At 45.1% G+C, this 26,057-nt stretch overlaps 1 protein-coding gene across 4 annotated transcripts; it reads right to left on the bottom strand.

Moving 5' to 3' along the window:
• Positions 1–1,738: 1,738 nt before the first annotated feature.
• On the bottom strand, positions 1,739–25,395 carry METTL16 (methyltransferase 16, N6-methyladenosine). Of its 4 annotated transcripts, none has more exons than XM_055003049.1 (9): positions 25,204–25,395; positions 23,888–24,090; positions 22,979–23,119; positions 20,708–20,823; positions 18,494–18,636; positions 16,954–17,023; positions 15,012–15,101; positions 3,405–3,578; positions 1,739–3,310 (listed from the first exon to the last, which is right to left on the bottom strand). In XM_055003049.1, the coding sequence occupies exons 1-9, from the start codon at positions 25,329–25,331 to the stop codon at positions 2,702–2,704; spliced, it is 1,674 nt and encodes a 557-aa protein (XP_054859024.1). In that variant the 5' UTR covers positions 25,332–25,395; the 3' UTR covers positions 1,739–2,701. The 4 variants fall into 4 exon arrangements, 3 of the variants coding, with proteins under 3 accessions (XP_054859024.1, XP_054859025.1, XP_054859026.1); XM_055003050.1 differs by having other exon boundaries at positions 25,227–25,272; XR_008598620.1 differs by lacking the exons at positions 1,739–3,310; positions 3,405–3,578 and adding exons at positions 7,480–7,615; positions 8,095–8,277.
• Between the last annotated feature and the right edge of the window lie 662 nt (positions 25,396–26,057).

The raw sequence follows: 26,057 nt of genomic DNA, 5'->3' as shown, positions 1-26,057 counted from the left end.
CAACCTTTTGGGGTGGTTTGGGAGTAGTGCTGGAGAGAGTGGAACCAAGAAGCCTCAAGCTCTAAATGAGCACGATGAAGTAGTTGATCTGCATATGCAGATGCTCTTGGTCTCTGATTCCACTAGGCACTTACTGAGAAAGGGGGGGTGGGTTGATCCAGTCTCCAGTCAGCAATAGAGCCTTTGCTGGAACGCAGGCCTCAGCAGGTATCCTGCCATGCCGACTCCTGGGACATTAACTGTCCCCATCTTTTCTTCCTGTGTATCTTGATCCTTTAGGGCTGCTATTTTTCCTGATAGGGAAACCATCCAGGCCATACATGTCCTCTCCTGTACCAGTTCCATCTATTGTTTTGGACTAGGATGTGGCTGCCAGTGTCCATGCATCAATAACCTTTTGCGGATTGTTTTTCTCCAATATGCTACCTGTAGTTAGGGATTAAGAAAATAGTACATCTCCTGTCTGGCTTTTTCTTTTCATGGAATACACACAATTTGAGTGTGCACCCACCTAAGAAATTCAGATCCAGTTTTCAGGGACCCCCCCCCCCAATCTGTGATCTCTGAAATCTGGCAAAGATTCTCTGATCCGGTTCAGCAAGATTAGAGAATCTCAAATTTATCTGGCCATTATTCCCTGTGGGGAAAGCTATCCAGGGACCATCTGGGAGGCATCTGTCAAGCAAACTTCACCCAATTTACAGGAAACCTACTCTTGACTGTCCACAAAAGACACCCCCCCCCCCCCCCCGTTTCAGGAAGATCAGGCCCCTGAAGTAAGTGCCCCCTAGCCCCTCTCTATCATTTCCTATGGGGAAACATTTCCAAAGAGGCTCTCGGGAAGAAACATACATGGACAAGGCTGCCACTGGCCATAGGCACACACCCAGGCACAAGCTCAAACCAGAGAAAGCCCAAAAGAACCAAACTGAAATCCCCCCTCCAAAGCCAAATGCCTCCTGAAGAAGGTGCATAGCCACTGTCCATTGTTTCCTATGGCAGGAAAATTTCCAAGCTGGTTCTTGGGCAGAAACACACGGGCAGGTAAGTAAAAGAAGACAGATGCCACACGCTGTCCTTAAACTTGGTTATCAGCTCATTTGGGGGACAATGAAAGAAGCTGGAACTTGCCTTTAACAACCTAAACTTGAGGAAGGCCTGTACACCTGACCCTAAAAACCCAGATCTGTTGTAACAGCTGCTAGAGCCGGGTTTTACCAATTTACATTTCCATTCTCTATCAGAAGTTGAAAGTTTTGCTTGCACAGCTGCTGTGGTTACAGACAAATGCTTTTTCTGACCAGTGCACATTGTTAGTGGAATGCTGCATTTTGATTTCTGTGATCACTTTTTATTGTATTTTGTGGCTATTTTACAATTCTATTGTAATTCATACTAAGTACTCCTTGGAATAAAATTATGACTCTTATGTCTTATAAAGTCCACAAACCAAGCACTTGAATAGTCTGGAAATGCATCTCTTTACAAGGGGTAAAACTCATCCATTAACTCATCCATTAACTCATCATTAAGAGTTTTGGAGCAAATTTATCTCTCCATTCTGAGACACCTTTAAGATAATGAATGGCCAAAGAGCACAAATAGAGAAAGCCCAACCTAGAAGAAAGTACTGCAGTTTCCAACTGCCAGCAAATGAGAAAGGTGCCATGCTGCCTGCTTCCATTTGCCATCCTGGCCCCCAGCTTAAGAGGACAAACTGCCACCATTGAAACTGGGAGATAATACTGTTATTTTACTGTAAACAGCAAGGAAAAGCAGTAGAGAAAGATGACAAGTTCACAGAGCAGCACTACCAAGCCATGCTACTTGAATGAATGGGCTGGGTGTAGCTGCTGCTTCTGGGAGTTGTGGGACCCCACTTTCTCCTTCACACATGGAACTTTTACCAACTCTCAATGGAACAGATCTGTCTGGTGACAGTAACAGCTAAATTTGAACTGTCCTGAATTCACCTGCCAGCTTAATTTTGACACTGATCACAAACGTTTTAGTGGAATGGTTAATTACAAAATCCCATCTTTGCAACAAGCCCTGCTGTACAGTTCCACTAAATGTAATACAATGCAAGAATGGTTCAGGGGGAAGGGCTTGTTCACTGCTCTAATGTAGTCCCAGAGAACTTCTGAGCAAGCCAACAGAACTCAGTATGGCTGAAATTATCATTTCATATAGTGTCATTTACAGTCTGTGCTACATATACACCGAGTTCAAGAGTTATTCCTAAGACCACAGCTTTAAGTTTGTCAATTGTTGAGCTACAGAGTGCTTCTCTACAGAACCTTCTTAGCACTTGTGCTTGAAAATGTGTGCACCTTCTCAGCTTACCTCAGAGTAGCACAGACAAAGACTGCCAGTTCTGCAATGCTAGAGCTATATTATTCCAAGAAATTAGAATGATTTAAGCAACGGCGATCAAAGAAGCAGGAGTATTTATGAAAACTTTTCAAGGAAGACACGATACAAGTATAAAACGTGGAAGAAAAATTCTACTGAGCAGATGGATAAGCTGATGAAGGGTCTACCACTGCTCTGCCCTTGAAAGGCAGGCACAGTGACACTTTCTACAAGGGTGGTTTAAAAACAGTTACTTTCCATAGCAAAGCTATCATTCAACTTATTGACACAAAAGCAAGATTACAAAAATAAGAGCAATATATTTTCTCTTGTTCCCTTAAAAAACTCAGGACCCAATCAGCCGAAAAATTTGGTTCTTTAAGTAGGTACACAGTTGGTTCATTAAGTCCCTGTTCTGTCCTTCGACCCAGTGCATTTCTATTAAAGAATCCTCCCCTTCTCTCTTCACATTTAATACACACTTGAAGAGGAACCATTCATTTGAGATGTTGCCACACTGTCCAGCTTGGTTAGCAATACCAAAAGCTTTGGAATCCTTCGCATTACTAGATTCTTCAGAGCCTGCCGAGGCAAGGGCTGGCTGCTTTGGGTGCCTACTTTCCTCAGTACACACTTGGCTGCTTCCCTCCTTAATGGGAGAAGTATTATTCAGCCTACAGCGCTCGGGAGATTCAAGGTCCAGAGCATCTTCCAAGGTTCCTCCTTCAGTGCTTCCAAGCTTATTTTCTTCACCCACTGTTGTTTTACTGGAATCTTTCAGAGGGTTCTCACTTTCTTCTGTGGCTTGCAGGAAATCTATGGATGCTCGAGGAAGTTCTCGTAGTTGTCTGACTCGCTCTCTCTTTTTCCTCCGTAAGTGAATCCAGGAGTTTTCTAAAGCGGTTAGAAACAAGCTGACTTCGTTTTTTCCACAAGGGATATGTTTATACTGAACCTATTCCAAGCAAAAAAGAACCCGGACTTTAGTATCCTGTGCTGCTTCCTAAAGAAACATCATTTCCAAAAAGAGCATGTTACAGTTACTATACCTTCAGATCCCCAAGAATTTTTTTAATCCATGCAACAACAGCCTTCATCCCTTCAGAAGCATCCAATCCAACAGATGAAGCTTTAATAGCTAACTCTTTCATCGTTGATGCCAAAACTAGGAAAGTAATCGGCTTCCGAGTCTTTTCTAATTTTCTTTTCTTGGAAAGGGGTGACTGTAGAAGGGAAAAAAGCCACACATAATTACTCTTATTTAACTCAGAATAAAATTAAAATTATTAAAGAGGACCATATAAACAATGAGTATTTTCTAATTATAAATTCTTTAAATAACTGATTGTAAGAACTGGTATGTTACATGAGAACAGTCACTAGAATTTTTTATACCAAGTACTGCAGGGGGGGAAATCCCATTATGAAGATCCTGCCTTGTCCAGTCTATTTCTTGGTTCAGTTCAGGTTTTGGGTCTGACAGAAGCCTGTAAAATCATCATGACTGCAGTTTCAGAGCTAGGATTGAACTACGCAGGTGCAATGAGGTCATAGCTTCAAGGTCTCGCACCTACATTGCATCTTCTTAGCAAAGGGTCATGGGTGGGAGTACACTGTCTTTGATTGGCTAATTAAGATCAGGCCAGCTGCAACAATTGTGGTTAAAACGAGTCCCCTATTCTTCCCCCCTCTTTTGACTCTGGATGCTGAAGAATATCAGCTGCTACTTGCTTTTGTGCTTGGGACTTGGATTGGTATCTCTGGATCTTGAGCCTTTGGACCACTTTGGATTCTTTTGTTTTAACTTGAAAATTAACCTGGAGAGACTGACAGTCTGTTGAAGTGTTAGTTATCCAGTATTTGTTGTTTTCCCATCTGCCTGCATATTTTTGTCTGTACCCTTTTGCACTTTTTTAAAATAAACTCCATTGAGTATAACCTTATGTGTTCTTTGGGAGTTTGAAAGCTTCAATCTTAATACAGTACTTTGGCCCATCTGGCTACAGCCACCTAAATAATTGTTTCGGAACTCAGTCTGCAGGTGTCCAATCCTGCAGGGCTGACATTTAAAACCTGGGAGGACTGGGGACTTACCTGTCAGTTCCACAACTGAGGGTTTAGTCAGAGAGGTTGGTGATGGTGAGTGAAGACTCACTCCCAGATTTGAGCATTTTGCTCTGGACCTCCCACTCAGGGAGGCTTGTGGATACAGCCGTTCTTTGACACCCGTCAAGAAGTTAACTGCAATGCCATACTTTTAAAGTTAGGCCTAAGATGTTAACAAAGAAATAAGCAAACTTTCATGTTCACTGTCCGTCTTCTGTGCAGCCCCAACATGGGACTGCGCCTGCGCAGGCCTGCCCACCGGATTTTTCTTTTCTAGACTACATCCACTAGGGGGCGCACGTACGCACCAATGCGCATGCGCGGCTTTTCCCGCCTGAGCAACATTGGGCGACATCGCCCCCTTCCCCTCAGTTTCTTCTTTGCTGCTGACCGGTAAAGATCTAGCTGTCCGCTGTGAAGAAGATAACGCATTTTGTGAAGAGATCGCTCGTTTCGGGAGAGATGGCTGAGAAGGCCTTATTCAAGCGCTGTTCGACTTGCACTACAAAGATGATGACGGATGGCCATTCCGTTTGCCTCGAGTGCTTGGGTGAAGGACACATCGTGGAGAAGTGTGAGCATTGCCAACTATTTGCGCCTAAGGCCAGGGCTGAGAGGGCGAACAGGTTGAATGCCTTGCTTTGGAGGAGGGCTATGCGGGCATCAGGAGCCCCTGATACCCCTGGGGGACCACCACCAGCTAGTGGGACAGCCAAACCCCCTTCAGTGGTCAGACAATCCGTCCGTAGCTCCGGTTCCACCTCTCGCTCCCGCTCACCAGATCAGGTCCGACAAGCCCCGACCCCGCCCTCGGATCCGAAAGACGCTTCGGGCTCCACTTCGGATCGCGCAAAACCGCCGCAGTCGGATCCGACTCGGAAGCGGCGATACCGCTCCAAGTCTCCCTCGAGGTCAGAACCGCCAGCTCTGTCGACTCCAAAGGTGCGCAAGACTTCATCGGATCCGAACATCCCGGCCGGTTCGGCTCCTGAGCCGTCGGATCCGACGCCGGAGGCAACATCATCAGTTCCGAAGAATGTGGAGCCAACTCACCCCAGCCTCGTTCCGAAGCCTAGTGTCAGGTCGAAACCGAAGACGTCGGATCCGTTGCCTACTTTGACACCTCCGGATCCAATGAGACGGAGTCGAAGCGCCGTACAGGGCTTAGCCTCCAAAGGCGAGAAAAAGGCCAAAACGAAGTCTAAGCACAGGCAGTCGACTTCTGTCCAAACTGATGAGGTACTCTGGGAGAAGCCCACGACCCCTTCACCGCACCTGTCACCTCCGTTGTACTGTTCCTCTGATGAGGATGGTGACCTGCCCGACGCTCCACCTCGTATGACCCAGAAGTGGTCTACTGGCGACTACACTGGTAGACAGAACCTACCTTATCACTTGCCTAGGAGCGGATATGACAGGGAGGGTTCCCTCTATGCGAGGTCTCACAGATCCTGTTCTCCATCTTTTGGAAGAGAATATTGGGCTGACACTCAGAGTGAGTTCTCCCACTATGGTTCTCCCGGGCGTGCTTCGCCCTACCGACAGCCTGAGCCTTACCAGGGTCCAAGCCCTAGCCCTCCGTCTGACCCGTCGCCTGATGACATCATTATTGGGACTGGTCGTATCCAGGGTGGATTTGATTTAAATCACGATTTAAATCACTAGTCATTAAGGCTTAATTTAAGTCATAGTTTTCTACATAAAGACTAATTCTTGCTGGTATAACTTTAATATGCAAGTAGATGCCTGCCTTACCGATAGGTAAAGGAACTTCATTAAAGTATTCCCAAACTGGGTCTCTTTTACGGCCTGCTGCCATTATAGGTTTTTTCCTCCAAGGAAAGAATGTGATAAACCTCAGGTCATACACACAAAAGATCCAAAGACTTGTGCAGTATTGTGCTCAAAAAGTTTCACTTTCATTTTGTACTGCTTGCCCCTCCCTCCTCACACTTAGTTTCTTCTTGTGCAGATCTATTCCACTCCAAACAACCAGAAAAATATTGTTTCTATTCACTGAACTTCTTGAAACTTAGCACTGGAGGGGTTGATTCTGTCTTCATAGGTTTGTAGAACAATAGGATTAAGGTCTTTTTCTCAACTCTGTTCATGTTATAACATTTTTGCTGTGAAGAAGAGGCATGTGATCTCTGCTGAGCTGACACAAATTCAGTTTTGAGAACTGCAAAACCAAGCATCTGTGATAATATCTTGTAGGCAGAGAAACTGCCCAATAATCTTACAAAAACCTCTGGAAGAGCATGACATTGTGAATGGATTAATGGAATTTATTTACCAAAAAAATTAAACATACACAGCCTTATTCTACATAATTAAAAACTAATCTTTATTTCATGATGGAATAACCTTTGGATGGTAATATATTTTCCTCAAAAAGCATTTTATTTTAAAAAATCCAATTTAAATAAAAAAAATCCGATTTTTTTGATTTTTTTAAAAAAATCATTGATTTTTATCCACCCTGGTCGTATCTCACCTTCGGAAGACTACCAGCTCTATACTGAGCAGATGATCCAAATGGCCCGTTCTTTGGACATTGAGATTTCGGCTGTGGATCCGAAACCAAAGGATAAGATCCTGCAGTATGTCCAGTCTGGGAATTCTCCAACCATAGCATTCCCGTTCACTGAAGGTTTGGTGGAAATCATCAACACGATCTGTGAGAAGCCAGCCTCAGTTTACCCGACATCTCGTAAACTAGAAGCTCTGTACAAGACGAGAGATGACGTCTGTTCATATCTCTTTGCACATCCACTGCCTTCTTCCCTCATTACTGAGGAGATGCAGACCCGTCAACGCCAAGGGTCCTATGCTGTGCCCATCGACAAAGAGAGCAGAAAGCTCGATTCGTTGGGCAAGAAATTATATTCGTCTGCTGCCCTAACACTCAAAATCTCTAACTACTCGGCCATCATGGGTGCCTACCAAATTTTCCTCTGGAATCGCATGCCGGTTTTCATGGAGAAGCTTCCAGCAGACCAGAGAGTGTTGGCGAAGGTAGTGCTTGATGAGGCCCTACGACTGTCATGACAACAGATAAATGCTGGCCGCGACACAGTTGACACCTCTGCGAGAGCATTGGCATCATCCATCGTGCTCCGCAGACACTCGTGGCTTCGCACAACTGCACTGCCTGTCAAGACATGAAACAAAGTGGAAAATCTGCCTTTTGAGGGTCAGTCGCTGTTTTCCTCGAAAACGGATGAATACCTGTCGCAGAAACGTAAAGATCGGCTGACAGCCCGTTCCTACGGTATTCTCCCAACCAGGCCGTTCACCGAGAATCGATTTCAGTATCGTTCCTCGCAGGGCTATCGCGGTCGACACCAGAGATATCAACCGTATCCACGTTATGGGTCCTACAGGCAGTTCCAGCCGCCTGCAAGCTCTTTCCAGCGCCGGAGGCCTAGCTACCACCCGCGTCGCGGTCAACAAGCCCACGATGCCAAAGAGTCAGCAACTCAACCTAAACAGTTCTGACTAGAATTTGAACAATCTGTCATGTTTGGTAACAGATTGGCTCAGTTTGCCTCAGCATGGGCAGAGATTACCTCTGATAGTTGGGTTCTTAACGTTGTTACAGTTGGATATAAAATTCAGTTTGATGTTTACCCAGTGTTGTCTCTTCCTGACCACTCAGTACAATCCTCTTCTGATGAGTTACAGGCTGAGGTTGTAACACTCCTGGAGAAGGGGGCTGTACAGGAGGTACTCCCTCAGGACCCCCTCTTGGGTTTTTACTCTAGGATGTTCCTTGTAGACAAGAAGGATGGAGGTGTACGACCCATCTTAGACCTGAGAGAATTGAATAAATTCATTCTCGTTAAGCGGTTCAGAATGCTTACCTTAACTACAGTCCTCCAGTTAATGCCTGAGGACATGTGGTTCGCCGTCCTGGATCTCAGGGACGCATACTTCCACATTGCCATCCACCCTAGTCATAGGAAATACCTTAGGTTCCTTTGTAACAATAAGGCCTACCATCAGGTACTCCCTTTTGGACTGTCAACAGCCCCCAGGGTTTTTTCTAAATGTATGGCTGTTGTAGTGGCATACTTGAGGGAACAGGGTTGTACCATCTATCCCTATCTTGATGTTTGGCTTTTGGCAGCACCCTCTGCTGATGCACTCCTGGCCCAAATTAATAAGGTGATGCTTACCTGCTCCCGGTTAGGACTTTTGATTAACCTCAAAAACTCTAACCTTACCCCGTCCAGGAGGATACTGTTTATTGGTATGGAACTGGATGGCAATGTAAATAAAGGTTTTCTGCCCAGGGAACGTGCACTAAAGATCAGCAGGATGGTGAATCTCTTTTCGAGATGTAGGTTCCAGTCGGTAACAGCTATACAGAGACTGCTAGGCCTTATGGCCTCTTCTACGGCAGTTACCCCTATGGCCCGGTTGCACATGCGACCTCTCCAGCTGTGGTTCCTATCTGTTCATGATTTTGAACACGAATCCCAGAACAAGCGGTACTCCATCCCTAGAGGGGTTCTCCGTACCTTACGATGGTGGCTTAACGAGGCTAACCTCCTGAGGGGTATTGCATTTGGGTCCATCCAAACCGAGATCACAATCTCAACTGATGCCTCCACGATAGGATGGGGAGCCCAGTGTGGAGCCCTTAGGGCACATGGGGTTTGGTCAGAGCAGGAAAGGGAAGATCACATTAACCTGCTAGAATTGAGAGTGGTCCGTTATGCCCTTATCGCTTTCACAGACACGCTGCAGCAGAAATCTGTTCAGGTACTCACGGACAATTGCACCACGATGTTCTACCTAAACAAGCAAGGGGACACTACCTCCAAGACCCTCTGCGACGAGACCGTTCGGATTTGGGAATGGGCCATGGACAGAGGCATGTTCATTCATGTGGTCCATATTCCTGGCACCACCATTGTCATCGCGGACAAACTGAGTCGTATGCGATCCGACAGCTACGAATGGACCATAGCAGACGGCTACCTGTACGCCATCTTTTTGGACTGGGGGTTCCCAGACGTAGACCTCTTTGCGTCGGAGGACAACAAGAAGGCCCCACGTTTTTGCTCCAGGGGAGGTCTAGGTCACCACTCCCTCGGAGACGCGTTCCAGATACGCTGGACAGGGCACCTGTTGTACGCCTTCCCTCCGTTCCCGCTGTTGTCTTGAATCGTCAGCAAGATTCAGGGAGATGGGCCCCACATAATTCTAGTAGCGCCCTTTGGCCCAGACAAGCTTGGTTCCAACATGTAATACAGCTGTCACAGGGGTCATATTATCGGTTCCCTCTGAACCCGGACCTTCTGTCCGACAAAGGGGTTTGGTATCACAACCTACCCAAACTGAGCCTCACTGCTTGGCACATTCGGGGTCGGAGGGAACATCTGACAGGGTAGCTGAGATTTTGCTGAATGCACGTAGGGACACTACTCGCAGGTCATACTCTGCTAAATTGAAGCGTTTTGAAGTCTGGGCCAATGACACAGGAGTGAATGTTTGGGATTGCCATCTGTCATCTGTGTTTGAGTTCCTTCTGTCTCTAAAGGATGGGGGACTCTCTAATTCCTCTATTAAAGTTTATTTGGCGGCTATTTCAGCCTTCCACCCTAAGATAGATGGGAAAACGGTTTTCTCCCACAGCTTGTCGAAATTGTTTTTAAAAGGGTTGTATAACATGTTTCCACAAGTCAAGGAAATTGTTCCCCAATGGTCACTGCAAGTAGTATTGATGGGGCTTATGAAATCGCCCTTCGAACCGCTGGCTACTTGTGAGTTAAAATGGTTGTTCTGGAAAGTGGCTTTCTTGATCACCATTACATCTGCTCGCAGGGTTAGTGAGTTGGCGGCCCTAAGGTGGGATCCCCCCTTTTTGAAGGTCCATCAAAATAAAGTGGTTCTGAGACCTGACCTTCGTTTTCGACCCGAAGTCTCCACTCAGTTTCATACTTCACAAGACATAGTCCTGCCTATCTTTTTTCCTGACCTTTCTGATAACTCTGAAAGGGCCTTACATTCCTTGGATGTGAGAACGGCTATTTTATTTTACCTTCAACGTACTTCACATTTTAGATGTGCCAAACAACTGTTTGTGTGCTATTATGGGCCCAGGAAGGGAAAAGCTGCTACAGCTCAATCAATTTCTCGCTGGGTTACTCAGACTGTTAGGGCTTGCTACTCGCATGCCAAGTTACCTTGCCCTTTGGAACTGAAAGCTCATTCCACCAGGGCGCAAGCTGCCTCTGCGGTCTTCCTTAGGGGCGTGCCCTTGCAAGACATCTGCAGGGCTGCAACGTGGTCGTCTTCTGACACGTTTGCTAAGCATTATGCACTAGATGTGTGGGAAAGGAAAGAGGCTGCTGTTGGTCAAGCAGTACTTCAGTCTCTTTTTCAGTGAGAACACATGCCCGCCTCCTGGGTAAGTGGCTTGTGAGTCTCCCATGTGGGGCTGCACAGAAGACGGACAGTGAAAACAAAGTTGCGCTTACCATAACTACTGTTCATTGACGTCTTCTGTGCAGACACACAACCCTGCCTCCTACCCCGCTGTGTTCTTCCAGATAATGTGAACGCATTCGGCAGCAAAGGAGAAACTGAGGGGAAGGGGGCGACGTCGCCCAATGTCGCTCGGGCGGGAAAAGCCGCGCATGCGCATTGGTGCGTACGTGCGCCCCCTAGTGGACGTAGTCTAGAAAAGAAAAATCCGGTCGGCAGGCCTGCACAGGCGCAGTCCCATGTGTGTCTGCACAGAAGACGTCAATGAACAGTAGTTACGGTAAGCGCAACTCTGTTTTCACCAGAAGCCCTCTCTTCAGGCAGGGCTTCTTTGACACCCGTCAAGAAGTTAACTGCAATGCCATACTTTTAAAGTTAGGCCTAAGATGTTAACAAAGCAATAAGCAAACTTTCATGTTCACCAGAAGCCCTCTCTTCAGGCAGGGGTAACATAGCCATTTAAACAGTACCATACCATTAGTGGGCACATTTACCTTCTCCATCTGCATTACATAAGACTATATGAGCCCTGCTGCATCAGACCAGTAATCCATCTAGTCTAGCATCCTGTTACACACAACAGCCAACCAGCAGCACTGTAGGGCCAATAAATGGGGCACAGAGGCCAAGGCCTTCCTCCGGTGTTGCCTCCTGGCACTGGAATTTAGAGGTTGACTGTCACTGAATATGAAGGCTCTACCACTGGCTAGCAGCCAATGATGGACCTTTCCTCCATGAATCTGTCTAATCCCTTTTTAAAGCCACCAGGATCTTGTGTCATTTAGGTGGGCCTGTAAGACAGAGATGTTCTGCCAGGCATATGGTGGAGGCTAATTTTAGCCCATCATTGCCGAGCCTTCCAGCAGTCTCCCTCTACAAGGGGTATGGAGAGTCCACTGATGCTGGTTGCCCTGAAAGGGGTACAGTATTTTGCTGTTTTTGTGACTGATTTTAAGTTGTATTTTAATCAATGTTGTACCCCACCCTGAGCCCACTTGTGGGGAAAGCAGGTTAAAAATTAAATAAATAAAAATAAATCTATGCTTGTGGCCATTCACTGGCAGTGAATTTCACAGTTCAATTTCTTGTTGGGTAAAGAATTCATCTGTCCTGAACCTATTTCCCAACAATTTCATTGGATGACCCAGAGTTCTAGGGTCTGGGAGAGGAAGAAAAAGCTCTCTCTATCCAGTTTTTCTACCACATGCTTAATTTTATAAAAATCTCTATCATGTCCCCACGTAGCCTTTATTTATGTAGAACCAAAAAGTCCCAGATTCTTCAGCCTTTCCTCATAGGAAGGGTGCTCCAATCCCTTGGTAATTTTGGTTTCCCTCTTCTGGATTTCACTAGTTCTGCAATATCCTTTTTGTCAGATTTAGGTTACCTTTATGATATGGTAACCTTTAATGTATGTGACCTTGCACACAGTATTCCAAATGAGGATGTGCCATGACTTTATACAAGGGCTTTACAACATTGGCTGTTTTTTAAATAAATCCTATCGTGGAGTAATAATTCCTAGCATAGAGTTTGCCTTTTTTCACAACTGCTGCACACTGGATTGACCTTTCCGCCACAGTCCCAAGATCTCTTTTAATCTCAGTTTCAGCCAGTTCAAGTGATGTCAGCATATATTTAAAATTAGGATTTTTCTTCCAATGTCCACCATCTTACACTTGCCTACATTTAACTTCATTTGCCACATTACTGCCCACTGACCAATTTATGGAGATACTCCTTGAGGTCAGCAACCTCCTGAATAATTTCATGTGGTTTGCAAACTTGGCCACTACACTGTTTGCCCCGACTTCCAGATTATTTCTGATCAAACTAAATTGCACTGGCTCCAATACTGATACTTGTGGGACCCCCCTTTCCTCTCCTCTACTGTGAAAACTGTCCATTTATTCCTACTCTCTGCTTCCAGAGGGGTCCAGTGACTTTCCAGACTGATAGGAAAGTTCTCATGGCCCCTTCTTACATGCCCAGGGGTAAGGCCAATCGCAACCTTGGGGTCAGGTAGCAATTTTCCCCAGTCCAGTATGGCTAGGGATCCTATGGTGTTTTGCCATCTTCTGGGCATGGAGTAAGGGTCACTGGGTGTGTGTGTATGCGGAGAGGGATTTGTGAATTTCCTGCATTATGCAGGGGGCTGGACAAGATGACCCTAGATGTCCCTTCCAGCCCTATGATTCTATGAAAGGAAACTGAAAGGGGAAAGAATCTTGAACTACAGTTGTAATAGGGAAATTCCCATAATGCTTTGTAAAGGTATTTATACTGCACTATTTTTGTGTATATTGCAGCATGGGAGAGAGAGATCCTACAATTGGGGGTGGGGGGGGGACTACTGGGTGGGAAACACTCTCCTCTCCACATCTTGCTGACCCCAATGTGTTCTGTTTTACTAGGAATCTTTGCTATTAGACTCAAAGATTATATTCTGTAAACTGCTTACCAACTGAGTGAATAGCTTTTTTTTTACTAGGAATCTTTGCTCTTCAATTCAAATACTGTTATTATTAAAATATTATTGTATTTTGTAAGTCAGCTTACTGAGAGTCTTCTCTACACAAGACATCTTACATGGAGATGCTTAAGTGTAGGGACATACAATGTTAGCTGGGAGACGTAGTTTAAACGATAGAGCTGGCTGAGATCGCTCCTCAGAGGGTTTGTTAATTTCAATTGGGGAGGTGAAATTGACAGAGCCTTTATGAGGCGAAGATGAAATGAACATATACACTGTGTTAAGAATGGCTCTCTCATGAAAGATTAAGATAAGAGGAGGAGAGAACAAACCCTCTGAGGCGCAAGCTCTGCTGGCTCTGTCTTTTTAAACTATCCTGGTGTAGAGAGCTGAAACTGAAAGCGCCTTTGGGGAGGCGAAGATGAAATTAACAAACCTTGTGATGAGCGATCTCAGCTGACTCTTTTCAAATTATGCTTTCTGGCTAACGTTGTGTCTCCCTACACATGAGCGTCCCCATGTAAGATGTCTTGTGTACAGAGTCACTGAGTAGTTCTACTGGACTTGTAATCTGCCTTGTGTCCCAGTGAGAAAGGCGAGTTACAAACAAAAATATGTAAATTGCTCTCTCTCTCCTCAAACAGAATGGACCAAGAGGGTTATGAACAAGTGCCTTGCCCACTATGCAGACCCCCCTCTGAGCACTTTCTTGCCCCAGGACACACACACACACAAGCTCCATATCCTGCATATGCCGCAGGGTCACTCTGACAGCTGGAAGCAACCATCTCATCTGGCAGGAGGGACCTCCAAGGCAGATGGTGTCCTGGCTTAAGGAACCATTTAGTGCCATCTGCCTGGGTCTGAACCCCAGCTAAGGCAAACAATGCCATTTGCCACTGCAGGTGTCTCAAGCCCTCTGCCAGCTCGGCAAAGAAACTGAGGGAAGAGGATTCATAATTTCTCCTCTCCAGGGGGCTGCATGTTCTAAACTCTCAAAAATGAATCCATAGCCCCTCTCTCTCACACACACACACTGTGTTAAGAATGGCTCTCTCATGAAAGATTAAGATGAGGAAAGAATTACTCCACCAATCTTGTGGGCACAAGAAGTATTCCACTGCATGTTCTTGGACAGAATCGCCTCCCCCCTACCCCTAGTCCCGTTTTTGAAACCAACACAATTGTCAGATACCAGGAGAGAAAATCCCCAAATACGAGCATGGGACATCTTGTTTGTTTGTTTGTTTGTTGCTCGCTCATCACTGGCAAGCAACTGCTGATTTTAAGCCACAGTGCAGGTGTTGGGGGGGGCGGGGCGGTTTTCAGAAGGTCCATGAAATGGTCATAATTTTTCTTTACTTCCTTTCTTGTTATTTTGAAATTTGTTTTTGTAAAAAACGCCTTTTTTATGATGTAACTAGAATAAATATTTAAAAAAATAAAACCACTCAGCAGGGCAGGGCTACCTTTGAGACAAACAAACAAAAGAGGAGCATGGGACATCTTGAGTCTTAAGCAAAATCCACATTTGAGGATGTCAAGGAAAGAGGGTGGACAGAGAACAAAACACACTTACTGGCACTTTGACATTTTCATAGAAGCTCCAAGCCAGCGCCCACCTCATCGTTCGGCCTTGGCAGAACTCCGTGTGGGTAACTTTAGGAACCTGCACATAATGTAAAGATATATGTATAGACATGTATTTCAATTTGATCAATGTAAGAATGCAATGTATTATAGTCAGTACTGAAATATTGTTAAAAAATCTGTAAGAAATATATAAGCATGTGATAAGGGTAATAATGGTTTCTCTTTTCTGAAAATGAGGGGTGGAAGTAGGTTTGAATTCTGTACGTATTGTTTATCTGAAAATGTTCTCAAATATTATCCTAACATTCTCAAATAAGATTTTTGTACTCTGATAACCCTTGTAGCGCACAGTTCTGTTCTTTTCCCTTTTTAAAATTTTGTCTCCCCCTCCTTTTCTATACCTTTTTATTTTAAAAATAAAAATAATTTTTAAAAAAAGAAAAGAAAAATCCAAGTAAGCAATCCTTTCCTCAGTTTTCTAAAAGTTATTTTTTTCAGTCACTCTAACCATCAAGAGAAACCCAAAACCTTCATGGTGATGTACAGTGCAATCCTAGGCTGAGAGGTTCCAGATTCAGGCTCCTGACTTTAGCCTTAAGATAAAGCACCAGAAATTTAAGATTCTATAGTCCTTCCCATCAAAGCTTTTTGTGAAGCTGCAGGGCAGGACAAGCTGCTCATCCTAGGAACTGCACGGTGGTTGGATATACGCATACAGCAGAATAACCCTATGTGTGCAGGGGGTATGTATGGAAATAGAATTGACTGTATTACATCAGACTGCAAGTCAGAGATTGCAATACTGAATATGCCCCTCTACAAAAATATACTCCCTACTGGCAGAAAATTAGCACAGCAAGGAAAAGGCTAGATTAGACCCTTTGCCGCCTGGCATGTTGGTTTTCTTCCACAACATGGAGTTTTACACTTATTTCCCCACCTGCAGTCTGAAATGGTACAGCTTACTCTGTCATCTCACTACATTCTCCTGCATGTACAGACCAGGCCTCGGGTATTCTACAACAGAGAAAGGGCACAGAATGAATGGCAAAGAGTGACAAGAACGGGCATGAAGGCAGAGGGAAGCCTGTTTCCACCTCCACAAGCCCCTGTCCAGGAGAGCAAGTGGCACCCGTCAGAGGCCCCTCAAGGACACACGGAGTGTGCGGCAGGGTCTGTTCAGGAGCCCCACTGAGGCTGGACGCAATGGCTCCATGAGAGCCTGGCTTGTCTGCCTTGGGACAGAGGAGAGGGGGGGAAGCCTGCAGTCCTGGGAATGGGGCAGGAGGAAGCACTGTGCTCAAAGGAAGGAACGCTTCTGACATTAAATCCCACACCACTTGCTGGTGCAAATGCAATGATTCAGAACTGTACATGCTTTCATAAGCCCACAGGGCAACAGCAGTCAGAATAACTATGCTGAGAGACAGCTATGCCAGTTTAATCAGACATTTGAATCACGTAGAAATCAAGAGTGTGTGCGTCGGCAGGTATGCTGTTGTGAAGGGTCTGATTCGCGCAACAGAAGGTACATGCAGCTGATCTCCCCACAGGCACTTCAGGACCAGCTGAGAAAACTACCCAACACGACACCAAGAGGGTTCATCTTCCCTTAAATGCAAGTCCCTGTGGATACTAAAGGTAGGCTCACTCCAGATCTACAAGTCAACACATACAAACACACAAAAGACACACACCAGGCTCTGTTGTGGATCTTCAACAGGGCTTCCTTTGAGAGGTCCTGGACTTCCTAGCAGTTGTATCACAGATATGCCTTTCGCACAAGGAATGTGGCACAACTACAAAATACAAGGATCAGGCAGCTGTTGCGTGCTTATTTATTTATTCCTTTCATTTTTAACCTGCCTTTCCTGCTAAGACACGAGGCAGATGACAAAACAGAGGGAACAATTAAGAGACATACTCACTCCGTGGACCCGAAGCTCCTCTTTCAGGGGTGCCAAGCTGCATTTCTTTCCCAACATACAACTGTACCATCTGTAAAAATATTTTTTAAAGAATTACGCCATTCTACACAAGATGGCAGCTGTATCACAAAAAAATGGGGGGAGGGAATACAGAACAAGTGAATTCACGTGAAGGGCAGGCAAGATACACCAGAGGCAGGAGGAGGACTCAGGAAAAGAGGAAGGTGGGGCCAGAGGAGGAGCAAAAACAGCACCTAGGAAGGACTGTTGGGGTAAAACTCAGCCCTGGTATTAGTTGCCAGAGCCAAGGCTCAACCCCTTCCCCTGAACAGACGAAAGAATAGATGGAAGTTCCACAGAGCAAGCACAGAATACATTTCCCTCCTATCTGAATAAACAGACACACACACACACCCACACACACGCACAATCACACACTAGGGAGAAGGGAAATGACTGCCCAGTTGACCTGAGCCCCATGTTTTCTCTTTCTCCAAGGAAAAGCAACTGGAAAGCTGAGAAAGAAAAGGAGAGGAAGAAGTGGACGGAACGCTGAAGAGGCTTTCAGAGGCTGCAATCAAAGGAGAGAAGTTGTGGAAGTCCAGCTCCAGGCAGCTTCACTCCAGGCAGAGAATCCCGTCCATTATTTTATCTTAAGCATTCAGGCCTTAACGTCCCCTATTGATCTGCACAGTGCCAAGTGAACAGCATTGCAAACAGCCGGTTCAGGCATAGTCAGAGGAGAGGGGAAATAAATGGGAAAGGCCGTTTAATCTCAATAAAGAAAACTTGAGCAATGCACTACCAGGAGTGAATAGTGAGCGTTTAGGTGCCTGATCTGCAGTCAACAGGCCGATGTTCTAAGCAGGTTCAACAGCTCCATAAGACCCCCTCTGCTATAGAGATGGGCACGAACCGCAATACAAACTAAAGTTCGTCACGAACTGGGCCGGTATGTGCTTGGTGAAACAGCAGTTTGTGGAAGCCCGTTTTCCCACGAACTAGTCTGCCAGATCATTCATGTTAAACTCCAATAACTCTTTCCGGGCTGCTGCAAAGATGCAGGGAAGGGGGCATTTAAACCCCCAGATCAGCTGCTTGTCGGGGATCTCCCCGACAAGCAGCTGATCCAAGCCTGTGGGGGTGAAATGCCCCTTTCCCTGCCGCTTCACAGCAGCAAGGAAAGGGTCATTTAAACCCCTGGGTCAGCTGCTTGTTGAGGATGGACAAGCAGCTGATCCAAGCCTGGAGGGATGAAATGCCCCTTTCCCTGCTGCTGCAAAGTGGCAGGGAAAGGGGCATTTAAACCCCTGGATCAGCTGTTTGTCGGGGAGATCCCTGACAAGCAGCTGATCCAAGCCTGTGGGGGTGAAATGCCCATTTTCCTGCTGCTTTGCAGCAGCACGGAAAGGGGTATTTAAACCCCATGAACCAGTTCGCGAACTGGGGCAAGTTCGTGAAAGTTCTTGGTTCATGAAACAGGACGAACCACGAACCCAGCGGTTCGTGCCCACCTCTATCCACTAACCTCAATCCTCACCTCAGCCTCTTCTTCAGCTGCAAGCTGTCATGAATGATCCTCTTGACAAACTCGAGTTCTCCCCCTTCAGCCATGATCTCAGTGATGCCTCCTGTGTTGACTGAGCTGGGAGGGGGTCTTCTGGGATTGCGGGAATTGACTCCCTAGAAACAAAAGCAAAGCACTTCCACTGAAAAACCCAACACAAGACATGGAAGAAGCCATTCCTATGACCAGCTCACTTTCTACCAAAGGGTCTAACTTTTCACCATGAACTATCTTCATGGTGCCAGTTTGGTGTAGTGATTAAGAGCGGCAGGACTCTAATCTGGAGAGCCGGGTTTGATTCCCCAACTCCTCCACTTGAAGCTAGCTTGGGTCAAACTCAGCTCTCTTAGAGCTCTCTCAGCCACACCCACCTCACAGAGTAATTGTCCTGGGGATAATAATAATGTTGTCCTGAAGGGCAATATATAAATCAAATGTTGCTATTATTATTCCGGAAAATGTAGCTTTTCTACAGTTTTTATTATTGCAGACTTATTCCATAAGGACTTCCCTTGTCATGCCTCAGTCCTTGCCAGGCTTTCTAAGACACAGCTGTCCAAATCACTCCCTTGTCATCTGTCAGAACTGTCAATGCCCATCCTGAAATTCCTTGGCGGGCTTCTAGGACCACCTCCTTCACCTGACATTTAATGCTGCCCATGGCCTGTCTGCATCATTTTTTAAACCATGGGAAAGATAAGCCTTTGCTCATCTTTCTCATGGCCCTCTTAGGCTCATGCTAAACTTGTCATAGGAATAGATCAAGATGGGTAGCCGTGTTAGTCTATCTGTAGCAGTAGAAAAGAACAAGAGTTCAACAGCACCTATAAGACTAACGAACACATTTTTGTTAGTCTAATAGGTGCTACTGGACTCTTTTCTACCGTCATAGGAAGTTCTGCTTTCATGTGATGTGTTGATTTATTCATGTAGTGTGCTGATTTATTCATTTGCCATCTGAGGAATCCACTGCAAAAATTCCATGATGATTTGACATCTGGAATGCCATGGGTTCAAAAAGATAATGTCCACATCATTCTCACAGGGAGCCACTGCTGGCCTTTCGAGTTTCAATTCCAAACCAGTAGAAGAAGTGGACGCTCTCTAACCATCTGTGTATCTATGATTCTCCTTCAAAATACTGGCTTTGGATATAGCTGATGTGATTTCCTTTACTTATGGGACACAAGTTCTGGGAAGGAAATGCAGGGTGATGGAAAGGATTTTTACAAGATCCTTTACACCATATGATGCATATTACTGTTTGCAGCTGTCAACACCTGTGGCAAGTACTTGTAGCAGGTATCACATCACACTGCCAATCGGGAACATAATTTGTATTGTTTAGACCAGACCTCAGTCTGCATCCCCACCAGAAACAAAGACTAAGGGAGAAATCCTAAGCATTTATCCCTAGAAGTAAGTCTCATGCTATTCAGTGAGGCTTACTCACAAGAAACTACCCTTAGGATTGCAGCTTAAGTGTTTTTTCTCCCAGTCATCCTCAGTTACACTTTCCTTGCCCGCTCTTTCATCTCTCTAACATTGGTATCCCATGTCTTTCCTTCTGTTTTCCCTCCACTGTCAAAATACAGATCACCATCACTTTGCAGAGGAATCTGCCTTCCAGCTATGAAATTCTGTACAGCAACACACAGATAATATATGTTGTTTTTTTCATACAGAAACCTTCCATACTTAAATTTCATACAAAGCATTTTTTAATGTTTCTTTTTATTGTATCAAAATAAATACAAGTTATTTACAGCATTCCAAAAGAAAGCAAAGAAAAAGTGTTTGAAGGTATACATTACAACAAGTCATTATTAATACAAGATATAAAGAGAGAGAGGAGAAGGTGAGTAAACAATAGTATAGTATTTTTTTCTTTTTCTTCCTTCTCTTTTTTTTATTTGAAATATTAAAGACCAATAGACTGTGAAGTAAGCTCATAACTCAATAGAAAGCATTTGAAGAGAAAGAAGCAAATAATTACAGAAAGATTTAATTATACACTAGACATTCTAGAAGTGAAATAAGGCAGTCCTGGACAGAATTGTGGAGAACAGCCCTGACTTGGCTGCATCACAAAAATTGTTATTTCTTTCCTCGAGTGTCAGAAAACGGAAGGAACTGTCTATTGCTTGTCAGAAAAGGTTCAAGTCAGATTAGCAGAAGGCAACATACCTTTGCTTCCAGCTGGTTGGCAAAAAAGGGAGGGTTGCACATGCAAAAGTCATAGATAACTTCAGATTCTTCTTCCAAAGCATCCAACAGGAGTGTCTTCTGTGGTACTTTAACCACTGGTGGGGAAGGAAACCAAAAACTGACTCAAACTGATAATAATCCTTTAACAGTTAGATGCTGAATGTCAAATTCAGTCAAATTCCAACTATCTGAACTTGTACCAGTTATTTGCAAAATTCCCACTGGAAAACTCATCTTCTAAAAACATCCTATAGCTCTAATCTCCTAGACCTCCTACAAATTCTCAGGGCTGCCTATGCTACATGCTTCCTCCTAATATTTTAGTGATATTTTCTCAAATAAATAACATATGTTTCATATGCTTCAGTGACTCATGAATTGTCAATTGATAGACAACTGGATGGCATTATTCAGATCAAATAATATCCCCTACTCCAAACTGGAACAGGAACCAGCACTGCATAGTGGCTAGTGTTGGACTAAGATCTTGGAAACCCAGGTTCATGTTCCCTCTCTGCTATGGAAGCTTGCTGTGTTACCTTGGGCTAGTCACTGACTGTCAGCCTAACCTACCTCACAGGATTAAATGGAGAAAGGGTCCTCTTTGGGGAGAACGGTGGGGTATAAATGAAATAAAATAAAAATAAACCCCGGAATTCTTTGCTACCCAAGATCTTGCAAGAACACCTCGTGAGATCTTGATTACCATTCTGGATTGCCAGGGAAGGCCATCAGAGACAAAGTCTCTGCTTCACGTGGTGCTGTGTGGAATTTACTGTAGATTTTAATGTCCTGGGTGCTGGGTGACTTGCCTGATGCTTGGCAGAGGATGCTAAATCCTTTACAGGGGCAACTAAGAACACTGCAGCAGCCCATAAAGAGCAGGATGAGAAGGTGGTGGAAGGCCATAACAGACCGAGAAAATTGAGAGTGGGGGTAGATGGGAAGAAGGTAATTTCTCCTTGAGAGACCCTCGTGGGTTTTTTAAAATATAAGATGGTTTTATCTTGTTTGAAGGTTATGACTGGAGAGAAGATGGCATGGTATAGTCATATCTCATTAGATCTCAGAATCTAATCAGGATCAGTACTTGGATGGGCAGCCAACAAGAAAAACTCTACAGAAGAAGGCAATGGCAAACCCCCTCTGCTTCTCCCTTGCCTTGAAAGCCCATTGCTGGGGTTACCATAAGTCAGCTGCGACTCGATGGCACATGCACACGCACACAGGTGATGGATGTCTACCATATAGTAAGCGAATTCTGTTTTGCCCATTCACAACACATATGAGCTGCGCCATTAGCATCAGATGGCATGGAACAGTTTCTCAGTTTCACAACTAAGATTCCCTGATGAAATCCAGTTAGAAGGGGAAACAAACTCTAACACAGACAAGGTAGCCAGAAAATAAAAAAGACAAGAGATCAAAAGGCATAACTTAATGTTGATTTAGGGAAAGTCTGAACCACGATTGGACTGAAACCATTCTGCACATTGCAAGAGGTACTGATAAAAAGGTGCTCAGTGCCCTTGTGGATGCTCATCATGAGATTATCCACAATATTTACACTTCCGTATGCTTTTTAACATCTCTTATGGCTCACTGTTAAACAGTCTGGCCAGATGCAAAGTTACTGCAGCCTCCATCCATTAATAATGTTTGCACTTTGCTTCCATCTTTTTCTTCTCTGTCTAGATGGAAACTGGTATTTCCCCCCTTGTTGGATCAAGTCAATTGCGAGGATGGATGTCTTGGCATTCTTCTCCTATCACCTGTCACAGGCTGAACCAAATAACCAAAAAAGTGACATTCTTGTTCTGCTATTAACGCTGGGCTCAGTAGCCAGTGTGATTTTGTCTGTAAAACAGCTGACAAACTGTTCAAGTACCAGAAATGCAGGAGAGTATCATGGAAACAAACCCAACAGAGCAAATAACCATGAAAACTCATACAATGCTCAATATCAATTATTCATATCGGTCTTAAGATGAAATGAAACTTTTTTCAATCAAAGCTGTGCCTGTATTTATTATTAATAAATTAAGAATCTTCAGCAATTGCAACCAAGACGTTATTGTTCTTGGTCTGTATTGTTCCAGGTCAGACAGAGTTTTGATTGGAAAATGAGCTTTATTTCATCTTAAGACAGATATGAATCATTAATATTGAGTACTGTCCTAGTTTTCATGGTTGATAGCTCTATTGAAACTGTTGAAGTACAGCATTGGGAAGAGAGGGATAAAAGGATACCTTTTATAAGATCAGATAAATTATTTCGCTCCACGTTCTTCTGGGCATAGCTGAAACATACATCATCCACTTCTGTTGCAATGAAGTACCATCCATTCAAAGTTGCTCCAAGTAAGGGGTAAATACATGATGCGCCTGTTCCTGCAGCAATGCCAAAAAAAAAAAGACTGTACTATTGAAAAAATGGGTAGTATCCGCAACACTCCATTCATAAGCAGTGACTAGATGTTATATATAACAGAATATTTCCTAGTTACACAGCATGCAAACAGATCAACATTTTGACTTAATCTAGTCTCCAGAGAAGAATCTTGTCAATTCCATGAACATCTTGCAGCATTCAATACTTGAAGGACTGCTGAGACTTTCTTCAGATGAGGTCACCAGAGACATCAACAATCCAATCTTAGGCAAGTTTGTCTGTGAAGTACATCGCTCTGTGTTCAACGGGGCTGGCTCCCATACTGTTCACAGGACTGTAGTTTAAGTGGTGGAAGAACAGGTGCCATATATTTACTTGAGGAAAAAGTTCAAGTACATAGAGGTTCCCCTCAAGAAATTCCTCAGGACAGCGCTAAAAAACACCCCCCCCCCCGCTTCCATCAAGGAGCCATTCGCCAGTTGTGTACTGACTGGTGACCAACGGGCATCCTAGAACATGGGTGCTTGTTCTTTTTATGCACACACTAACTGCACTTTTCCTGGCAACTCCCATATGCTACCTGCAGTTCTTTCCAGCTTCCTAAACTCCCATACGCTTCTTTAGCATGTCTGTCTGTGCAACTAGAACCACAGAACCTATGCAAGCAAAGCAAAGGACAGGGAACCGTTTCCCAAAATCTCAGTTGCAACATGACATGCAAAGTCTATTAGGTGGCACTTCATGTATCAGGTGAGCAAGAAACATACCTATATCTATTCCCCAAATGACTGAACCTTTGCTAGCAGGATCTTGCATAGCCATGAGATCTTCCACCCAGTGAATATAGTTAAGTCTCAAGGGAACCGTTGGGATGAGTCGCTCTAATGGAATATCAATTTGAAGTCCAAAGTCTTCTTTCAGCAGGGTGCATGTCAGGGCTCTCACTGCTTCTGGATTCTTGAAGTTTACACTGAAAGGTGTAAGAGAGAGAGAGAACTGAGTCTTGCACTTAGTTGGCATAAAACAGATTTTAAAACTATGAACTTGGAATTTGCTCAGCTTTGCAAATGAGAATTACAGGGGTTGCCATAAGTCAGTTGCAACTTGATGGCACATATGCACACACACAGGTTATGACCACAAACACAAAGCTTCTTCATTATCCCATTCCTGATGCATATATACACTAAGGTTGTTAACCTCCAGACGGGACCTGGAAATCTCCTGGAATTACAGTTGATCTCCAGACTACAGAGAGATTAGTTCCCCTTGTGAAAATGGCTGCTTTGAAGGGTGGGCTGTATGGCATTATATCCTGCCAAGGTAACTACCCTTTCCAAAGGTCATCCTCTTCAGACTTCACTATCAAATCTCCAGGAATTTCCAAACACATCTGGCAACCCTATCATACAAGCAGCTCAATGCTGAAGGCTATGATAGACCGGATCTGAGACTGCCAATCTCTTAAAATAAATATACACCATGCCATTACAACCTGCTTCCTTACTTTACCCTGACCAGATAGAAAACAGCCAAGACAATGCCTTTTTTTTTTTAGCTCTCTTCTCCAAAGCAGATTTTTGACTGCAAGTTCCCTGGGACAAGGACCTGACAGCTTGCCTGCAACCCTAGCACTATTAATAGTGCTAATTAATGGCCATTCGCTGGCACCATTAATAGGTTCTCTTATATATGGTTCTTCTAAACACATTAGTGCCCCACGTAGAGCAGTGAACAAAGTCAGCAAAGTTATCCCCACAATACAGCTGGGGAGCTGGGCCTGAAGGAAGCGGCTTACCCAAGGCCAGCTACTGAGTAGTGGGATTTGAACCAGCAGAGTGCTGACCTACAACCCAGCCACTTTCCACTATACTATAACAGCTCTCATAGTGTATTATTATCCCCACAATACAGCTGGGGAACTGGGGCTCAGCGGAGTGGCTTACCCAAGGCCACCTACTGAGCAGTGGCTGAGAGTGGGATTTGAACCACCAGAGCGCTGATTCGCAGCCCGACCGCTCAGCCACTCCGCCACAGCATCGAGGGGACAGAGGCCGCCTCTGCGGCCCAAACTCCGACCTACCTGACTCTGCCGGACAGGCTGACCTGCGCGTGCTGCTGGAACTCCGGGTACTTGGAGGCCAGGTAGGCGAAGTCGGGCGGCTTGTCCTTGTACCGGTTGCGGGCGTGCATCGACTTGTTGAGGGCCATCCCTCCGGGAGGCCCCGCGGGGAGGAAGAGCCGCCGAGGAAGCAGACAGGCGAGAGGGCGGAGAGACAGAGGGACGGCCGAGGAAGCCGTTCTCGCGGAAGACTCTATGGTAAAACCGGATCTTCTTATTTCGCCGCTCTCTTGACATCGTCAGACCGGAAGTCCTGGCTGTTTTGGACTTCCCTTCTAGGAAAAAAGACTATAGAGCGGCTTCGGGAGGGAGCATCCCGCGCCCTTTGGGCCCGCTGAGAAACTAGCAGTGAGGGGATGTGTTTAAAAAGCGGGCGAAGTCCGTCCTCGAATGTTTGCAGAAAGGGACTGGCTAAAAGCTCCACCCACGAGGAAAGAAATAGCTGTAGGAAATGGGGTTGCCAGCTCCAGGTCGGGAAATTCCTGGGGCGGGGGGCGGGGGTGCAGCCTAGGATTGCTAGCTCCAGGTTGGAAAATATCTGGAGATTTGGGGGGGGGAGAATCCTGGAGAGTGCAGGGTTTGGGGAGGGAAGGGACCTCAGCATGGTATAACACCATAGAGTCCATCCTCCAAAGCAGTCCTTTTCTCCTGGTGAACTGATCTCTGTGGCTTGGAGATCAGTTGTAATTCCAGGAGATCTCCAGCCACCACCTGGAGGCTGGCAACCCTAGTGCAGCCTTGTGGGAACAGAGTGGGAAGAGGAGGGACCTCAGCGGAGTATAATAATAATAATAACATTCTATTTATATACCGCC

This window comes from Eublepharis macularius, chromosome 18 (genome assembly GCF_028583425.1).
Source record: "Eublepharis macularius isolate TG4126 chromosome 18, MPM_Emac_v1.0, whole genome shotgun sequence".
Taxonomy (NCBI): Eukaryota; Metazoa; Chordata; class Lepidosauria; order Squamata; family Eublepharidae; genus Eublepharis; species Eublepharis macularius.
Note: the sequence above shows the minus strand (reverse complement) of the source record. Positions and strands in the feature narration are given on the sequence as shown.